We start from the raw sequence: 8,349 nt of genomic DNA on the forward strand, positions 1-8,349 counted from the left end.
GAAAACAGAGCATTTGCCAAATCCAAGAAGCACAAGATCAATGCTCTAATCACGTTATTTCCAGACTGAAGCCAAATAGTGACTCAGCGAAAAACACAACACACTTTATGGGGTTAGAGTGATGTCCAGACACCACAGAGGATTAATCCAATTCTGACTCAGTCCTGACTTTTTCCTGCAAAGATGGGCACCAGGTAAGAAAGGAGGAGGCTTATCTTTCACATCAGAAGCAGGCAGCTCAAGTAAGAGGAGCTCAGCCAGCAAGCAGCCCTTGTGGGGCCCCATCAAAAGGAGGCAACAGCTTTTCATTTAAAAACAAAAAGTGCTCGCACCTCCCAGTCAGAGCAGTGCAGGAACCAGCTTGTCAGTGGAAACCGGGGCTGAGAAGAGTGGGGGGTGGGGGGAAGCAGGAGCTTGCTGGCTGAGGCCAGGCCACTGCTGGAAGGGAGTCTCTGCAGCAGGGACTGTAGGACACCAGCCTCCACCGCCCAAGCCACAGCACCCTCTGGAGAGGGCCATCTCCTGCCTGCTATTCAGGCTGCCCTCATCTGCCCCTCATCTGCCATGGGGAAGTTTGTCTGAAGTCATGTGTTTCTATCCTCTCTCCTGGCAAAGCCATTCTGGAGCTAAAAGGTTAAAGAAAAGGAAGGCCCAAGACTGCAGCTGGGCCTAAGCCACATCTCTGGTGCTTCCCAGGGGCAAGTCCCTCCCCTCTCCTGGGGAACCTTGCTCTGAACACCAACATACTTTACATGTAATATCACTGGCTCCACTGCCAAAGGTTGGGCCCATTTGTACCACGTGTTATTCAGGCTAGAGGGACTCCTGGTGTGAACTCAGGGTTACATAAAGCAACAGTCTTGGCTTTTCCAGGCCTGTCCCTGAGGCCCCACACTTTCCCCTGGCCTCAGCCTAGACATCTGCTGCCTTGAGGGAGGAGCCGCTCTCCAGCTCTTACAGGGATCTGTGTTTCTGTGACCAGGGCTGACCACCCAAACCCTTGACCAAAGCCTTCTGCATGTGAGGGGGCAACAGGGGAACAGGGCCTGCGCAGGACAAACGGGACTCATCTACAGCAGCAGCGAGGAAGGGAAAGCAGAGGACAAGCCCTAAGCCCAGAAGTCAGTGCTAAAACAGACACAGCTGCAGCCACACTCCCCAGCCCGTCCATGGGAGCCACCAGTCCTGTAGACAGCCTCAGCAGGTAGTGGGCAAACAGACACCTCTGAGGACCCCTACAGGACCTAGGGGCTGCTAGGCCCCTCCACACAGGACGAGGAAGGCTGTCACTGGGAGCTGGGGCTATCTCCCTCCGTCAGTGTCTTGAAGTCCATGGAGAGGGCCTGCTCCTCGGCCTGGGCAGGCCGCTTCCAGTCGGCACGAGTCAGGATGTAGAGCACGGTGGCGCCGAAGCAGGCCAGCAGCAAGCCCAGCAGGTTGGCCAGGACACCCTCAGGCACGAACTTGCTATACTTGGCCCTGCAGGGGGAGGATGCAAGAGTCACAGTGAGGTCAAGTGCCATTTGTATCCTAGACCTGAAAGATGCCACGGGTATTCCAATACCAGCCCCTCCAGCCACTGCCCAGACAGAAAAACCACTGCTCGTCAAAGTCCACAAAAAGCCAGCTCGGAAAGCAAATGTCCAGGGCCACAGGGAGCAGGGCTCACTCTCTGCAGGCGCTCGTGGGCCTGCCTGCTCACGTCCTGGGACACTCACCCAAGTTCAAACAGCAGTGCCTCCTTCAGGCCCAGCAGGGCTGTGACCACAGAGAGGAGGAAGATCGTGGCGCCGAAGAAGATGTGCTGTGGGCGGTAGCGGCTCCGCAGAGAAAACGAAGCTCCAGGGAACAGGAAGAAGCTGAAGCCCACGAGCCACTAGCAGAAAAGCAGAGGCGGTTCTGGAGACTGCGCCGGCCGTCCCCGAGCAGCCAGGGGGACCTCCAAGGCAGGCTGTGCCACGCGAGGACCACTGACCCCTTGCAGTAAGCACAGTGCTGGACAGTGGAAGCACTGACGGCAAGAGGGTCCCGGCCCCAGTGTCGATGCCTCGGCTCAGTCCACCGTACTCATACACAGATGGCCAGCATGTGGCCAAACAGCACATGCACGTCACTGGCAGGGCGCCTGGGATCCCGGCACTCTTGCCTGTCAGACCCTGGGTTTGCCCCATTGCAGCATCAGAAGGCAGCACCCAACCATCTGGGCTCACATCCTGGAAAGTGGGCTCATCTATCGCACCCGCTTAGCCCTACTGCCCCACCTCCGCCATGCCTTGCCGGTGGCCCCGGGAGCTGGGGTGCTGGAAGGACTCACCTGCACAAAGTAAAGGACGAAGACAAGGATCCCAAACCAGCTGTGCAGGCTATACAGGTCAGCATAGCCCTCCTTCTTGTGGTAGTCGAACACCGCCACCAAGCCTGGACAGTGACAGCAGTCATGTAAGGACAGGGTTGGATGTGGAAAAGGGAGGGGGGTGAGATGACACAAGGGAAACCAGCTACCCGGGACTTCTGGGCTTCGGTCCCAGCTTGATGGCTGCCAGCACCCAGTGTCTCTGCCTGGGATGTTTGGAGAGGGGGCAGGGAAGGCGGAGTGTCAAGCAGCTACTTCCCAAGCCTGAAGTAGCAGGTTGTGGAGAGGACAGGCTGTGCCAGGAACTCACCCACCAGGGCTATGACGAACGCAAAGACATGCAGCAGCCCGTGCAGGACCTTGGTGGTGCGTTTGGCCTCATTCCTGAAGACCCGGTAAACCAGCAGTGCTTATGGAAAGTGAGAAAGGGAATGTCGGGGCATTAGCTTGTGCTCGAGGCTACCCTGCCACGAGCAGCCAGGAGGCACGCCTTGGCTGGAGAGGTGATCTGAGTTGAGGGCTTGTCACAGTCCCCCAGCTACAGGAACTGGAAGAAAAAACAAGGCTCCCCAGGGCCCATGGGTGGCTCCTGGCCCTCACAGAGGGGACCCAAGGGCTGTGGGTGCCTTCACATCCCCCCCAGCCCTGCCCAACCAACTCCCCACCCCCTGCACACCCAAAGGGGCCAGGATGGGAAGCTGTGCTGCAATTCCTACCACCACAAAGGCAGCGAAGCCAGGGGACTGCCCACAGTCCCTAACTAAAGTCACTGCTGGGCCCAGTAGACACACCACCCACCATCCCAGCCTCTGGTCAGGTGTCCTGTGAATTCCAGGCTGTCGTGGACCCATCGTGCAGTCACCCTGAGGTGACAGCCAGCTTCTGAATTCACCTTTTAGCTATGCTGCTCCTCAGATAGTCCAGTGTTGAAGCCTAGTCAGATAGTCCCTACTTTTAGCAAGGAGGCTTCTGGTTCCCAAAGCAGAACCTTGTGATCCCAACCTAATCCCCCGCGTAGGGCCACAGTGGCAGGGCCAGGTCGTGTGAGGAATGCCTCTTAGTATTCTGCTGCAAGGGGGTGGCCGTCACCGGGACGGCCTCTGGGAAGAGCAGGTCAACCAGATGTAGGATCCAGCTTCCTCGTTCCCTGGCCTGGAGCTGCGGGGAGGCCACGCACCACCTTGCTCCTAACCCAGCAAGGGGAGCTCTAGCTCTGCCAACTCCAAGTACAACAACACACCCATGCTCACATACGCTTTTTCCCCAATTTCGAACCACCCCGAAAGACAGCCTAGCTCACAGCCCAGCCCCTGGCACTGGGCTCTGCAAAGCACATGCCCCTTGGGTGCTCCTTGCTGAGGCCCGAGGAAAAAGTGCTGGGACAAGTTCAAGAGGAGTCGCCACCCACCAACCTCAGGGCCCAACTTGGGTTCCGTCTCCCCAGGCTCTAAGCCAGCTTCTTTCTCTGTCTTTTCTAGAACCCTAGATGTGTCTTGACTGCAAGAGACCTCAGGGATGATAGGATCCCTGCAAACCACCTCCCTCGGGGACAAGCCCAGGCCCAGAGGAGCAGCTCTGGGGAGCCGGCCCCACAGGACTCACCATCTCCCTGCAGGAAGATCAGGCCAATGACCATGCACAGGGGATGCACGTTAAACTGCAGGGCGCCTTCCCAAGCAATGCCGCCTCGGTACAGACCGAGCCAAGCGCCAGTCATGGTCACCACGGTCAGGCCCAGCAGCTGGGAGAAGGCCACGTAGCAAGGCAGCGTCCCGGGGGTGGACACCAAGCTGGCACCACTCTCCATGCTGAGGTGGCTGCTGCAGGAAAGACGGCAGACCTCAGAGGAGCAGCCCATACCTCCAGGTGACGCATTCCCCGGGCCCCCAACATCTACCCCTGCCACCTCCCCCCAGCCCTGTGCCAAGGCAGCACTCGGTCACTTGTCCATCTCTAAGCCCCTTCCCGCCATGGTCCTGGGGCAGGTCCCAGGTCTCAGAAGCAGCTCAGCGGGAGGGCCCAGCCTTCCCATGAGACAGACCTGGCCTGGGGATGGTCTATGTGCACTGAGGGGGCAAGAAAGGCCACTCCAAGCTCTGGTGGAGCACGAGAGCCCAAAACCTGTGCTCCATTCTCGGTTTCCTGAGGTTTCCTGGGTTTTCTCACGTGAGGGTTACTGGTAAATTACAGTGAAGTGAGCAAATTCCTTGTGGGGATGGGGGCAGTCACTTCCTTTCTCCAGATGGATCATAAGGTACATCTGGGCTGAAAAATGGGAGCCTCCTTCCACCATCCCAGCTTTTGAGCTCCAAGCTGGAGATGAGGAGGAATCTTCCCACCCCACAGCCCAGGCCTCCACGTGCTCGCAGAACAAAGGTGCCCTGACCCTGCTGCGCCTGCCAGGACACGGGGACAGGACAGCCAAATGGTCTCTCTCCCTTCCTGCCCCTTTCCCCTCCAAACCTAGGGCAGGTGGGACCCATACTCCTCCCTCAGGTGAGATTTCCCAGAAATGAGGCCCACCCAGGAGGATGCAGCGCTGACCACGGCCCCCCACGGCCGCGTTCACGCACAGTCGTCCTGCCCGGGAGCGAGTGGCTGCAGCGCCCGCATCGCAGCTCAGCCTCCGCAGTTCCAGCGAGCCCTGGCCCTGAGAGAGACTACCTCCACATCCCTCCTCACGGTATATTACCGTAACTGTTGTACTTTATTATTAGTGCTTGTTGTTAATCTCTGACTGTACCTAATGTATGCATTAAACGTTCTCATAGGTACGTATATGTAGGAAAAAACATAGTATAGACAGGGTGCAGTGCTATCCGCGNCAGCGGCAGGGCCAGGTCGTGTGAGGAATGCCTCTTAGTATTCTGCTGCAAGGGGGTGGCCGTCACCGGGACCGCCTCTGGGAAGAGCAGGTCAACCAGATGTAGGATCCAGCTTCCTCGTTCCCTGGCCTGGAGCTGCGGGGAGGCCACGCACCACCTTGCTCCTAACCCAGCAAGGGGAGCTCTAGCTCTGCCAACTCCAAGTACAACAACACACCCATGCTCACATACGCTTTTTCCCCAATTTCGAACCACCCCGAAAGACAGCCTAGCTCACAGCCCAGCCCCTGGCACTGGGCTCTGCAAAGCACATGCCCCTTGGGTGCTCCTTGGTGAGGCCCGAGGAAAAAGTGCTGGGACAAGTTCAAGAGGAGTCGCCACCCACCAACCTCAGGGCCCAACTTGGGTTCCGTCTCCCCAGGCTCTAAGCCAGCTTCTTTCTCTGTCTTTTCTAGAACCCTAGATGTGTCTTGACTGGAAGAGACCTCAGGGATGATAGGATCCCTGCAAACCACCTCCCTCAGGGACAAGCCCAGGCCCAGAGGAGCAGCTCTGGGGAGCCGGCCCCACAGGACTCACCATCTCCCTGCAGGAAGATCAGGCCAATGACCATGCACAGGGGATGCACGTTAAACTGCAGGGCGCCTTCCCAAGCAATGCCGCCTCGGTACAGACCGAGCCAAGCGCCAGTCATGGTCACCACGGTCAGGCCCAGCAGCTGGGAGAAGGCCACGTAGCAAGGCAGCGTCCCGGGGGTGGACACCAAGCTGGCACCACTCTCCATGCTGAGGTGGCTGCTGCAGGAAAGACGGCAGACCTCAGAGGAGCAGCCCATACCTCCAGGTGACGCATTCCCCGGGCCCCCAACATCTACCCCTGCCACCTCCCCCCAGCCCTGTGCCAAGGCAGCACTCGGTCACTTGTCCATCTCTAAGCCCCTTCCCGCCATGGTCCTGGGGCAGGTCCCAGGTCTCAGAAGCAGCTCAGCGGGAGGGCCCAGCCTTCCCATGAGACAGACCTGGCCTGGGGATGGTCTATGTGCACTGAGGGGGCAAGAAAGGCCACTCCAAGCTCTGGTGGAGCACGAGAGCCCAAAACCTGTGCTCCATTCTCGGTTTCCTGAGGTTTCCTGGGTTTTCTCACGTGAGGGTTACTGGTAAATTACAGTGAAGTGAGCAAATTCCTTGTGGGGATGGGGGCAGTCACTTCCTTTCTCCAGATGGATCATAAGGTACATCTGGGCTGAAAAATGGGAGCCTCCTTCCACCATCCCAGCTTTTGAGCTCCAAGCTGGAGATGAGGAGGAATCTTCCCACCCCACAGCCCAGGCCTCCACGTGCTCGCAGAACAAAGGTGCCCTGACCCTGCTGCGCCTGCCAGGACACGGGGACAGGACAGCCAAATGGTCTCTCTCCCTTCCTGCCCCTTTCCCCTCCAAACCTAGGGCAGGTGGGACCCATACTCCTCCCTCAGGTGAGATTTCCCAGAAATGAGGCCCACCCAGGAGGATGCAGCGCTGACCACGGCCCCCCACGGCCGCGTTCACGCACAGTCGTCCTGCCCGGGAGCGAGTGGCTGCAGCGCCCGCATCGCAGCTCAGCCTCCGCAGTTCCAGCGAGCCCTGGCCCTGAGAGAGACTACCTCCACATCCCTCCTCACGGTATATTACCGTAACTGTTGTACTTTATTATTAGTGCTTGTTGTTAATCTCTGACTGTACCTAATGTATGCATTAAACGCCTCCGCAGTTCCAGCGAGCCCTGGCCCTGAGAGAGACTACCTCCACATCCCTCCTCACGGTGTATTACCGTAACTGTTGTACTTTATTAGTGCTTGTTGTTAATCTCTGACTGTACCTAATGTATGCATTAAACGTTCTCATAGGTACGTATATGTAGGAAAAAACATAGTATAGACAGGGTGCAGTGCTATCCGCGGTTTCGGGCATCCACTGGGGTTCTGGGAACAGTCCCTGCAGGTGAGGGGGACCACCGTGCATCACTACATAAGGAGGTTTGAGAGAGCCTTGCTCTGGACGCCCACGGCGAGTGCCCCAGTGTTTGCACGGCCTGGCCCTGTGGTCGGGGTGGCCTCAGCGCCAGCTCCCATCTGCACCTGCTGGTTCTCCCGAGCCCGTGCCCAGCCTGGAGGCAGCCAGGCCAGGAGAGGAGGCGGGAGGGCAAACAAGCGTGACCTTGGCCTCCTCTCCCTTCGCCTCGGGGGCTGGTGGCAGTCTGTGCACCACAGAAAGGCACTGCCATGGCTCAACACCGCCACTGCCACCACAGGCAGACATCAGAGCACTGGCCGACTGCCCCTCCCTAGATGGGGCCACCGCCGTCTTGCTGCCACTGTCCGGCCTCCCACAGCAGCCGTGGGTGTCAGCAGAGGGGGCGACAGCAGGAAGCACCAAGCATTGGCAGACAGATGCCGCCCGGTGGCTCCTCTAACACCTGCACACGCTTCCCACCCTGTGGGGCTCAGGACTGGGTCTCAGTCACCTCCTGCCATCCGGCTCCATGTCCACTGACCCGTTCTCTCCACCACGCCTGTCATCTTCTGGCAACTCTACCATTATAAAGGGGAAGTGTTAATAACTCACACTCTGCAGTAAAACATGGCTAAGCGAAAAAGAAAAAATCACAAGTCATCAACATCTAATTTATATTTTTACGTACTTTGTTTTCTAGAAATATATGTACATTCTTCTTCTAGAAACAGGACTATACCATTTTCTAACCTACTTTTTTAACTTAATGACGTATCACGCATACCATGTTTCATGTCAATGAACCTACCTTACCATTGAGTAACTTCGCGCCTGTGCACTGCGACTGCTCCGTCTTGTGACCCGTCCCCTCGCCCCCGGTGCAGGCTTAGCTGGCTTCCAGTTCCTCACTAGTCAACACTGTGCGGTCACCTCTGCACACTTGTCTAAATGCGATCCTGAGTCAAGGGCTAGGTTCTCTGGTAGGTTTCTGATACATTGTCAAATCATCTTCCAGAAACACAGCTCCACCCTCCCATGGTGAGTGGGAACACTGCTCTCCGGAAGCCCTGAACGATGAACCCCTATTGCTGGAACTCTTGCTTCTGTCCCCACCTGTGACAAAATCTAGCGCCGGTTCTGTCCTCCCCCCCAATTCAAACCCCATTTCTACATGTCCACTA

The 8,349-nt window shown here is 57.6% G+C and overlaps 1 protein-coding gene across 1 annotated transcript; it reads right to left on the reverse strand.

The window, feature by feature from the left end:
* Nucleotides 1-6: 6 nt before the first annotated feature.
* On the reverse strand, nt 7-4,161 carry LOC103589226 (cytochrome b561). The gene is made up of 5 exons (XM_008571135.1): nt 3,956-4,161; nt 2,664-2,762; nt 2,315-2,418; nt 1,719-1,876; nt 7-1,479 (listed from the first exon to the last, which is right to left on the reverse strand). The coding sequence occupies exons 1-5, from the start codon at nt 4,158-4,160 to the stop codon at nt 1,287-1,289; spliced, it is 759 nt and encodes a 252-aa protein (XP_008569357.1). The 5' UTR covers nt 4,161; the 3' UTR covers nt 7-1,286.
* Nucleotides 4,162-8,349: the final 4,188 nt, after the last annotated feature.

This window comes from Galeopterus variegatus, unplaced genomic scaffold, assembly GCF_000696425.1.
Source record: "Galeopterus variegatus unplaced genomic scaffold, G_variegatus-3.0.2 Scaffold663, whole genome shotgun sequence".
NCBI lineage: Eukaryota > Metazoa > Chordata > Mammalia > Dermoptera > Cynocephalidae > Galeopterus > Galeopterus variegatus.

Bases quoted from the DNA above. Each gene is read 5' to 3' on its own strand.
- LOC103589226 (XM_008571135.1), bottom strand. From the start codon at position 4,160: ATGGAGAGTGGTGCCAGCTTGGTGTCCACCCCCGGGACGCTGCCTTGC. The intron at 2,763-3,955 runs GTGAGTCCTGTG...ACTTTCCATAAG, and splicing joins GATCTTCCTGCAGGGAGATG to CACTGCTGGTTTACCGGGTC. The intron at 2,419-2,663 runs GTGAGTTCCTGG...GTCACTGTCCAG, and splicing joins GTTCGTCATAGCCCTGGTGG to GCTTGGTGGCGGTGTTCGAC.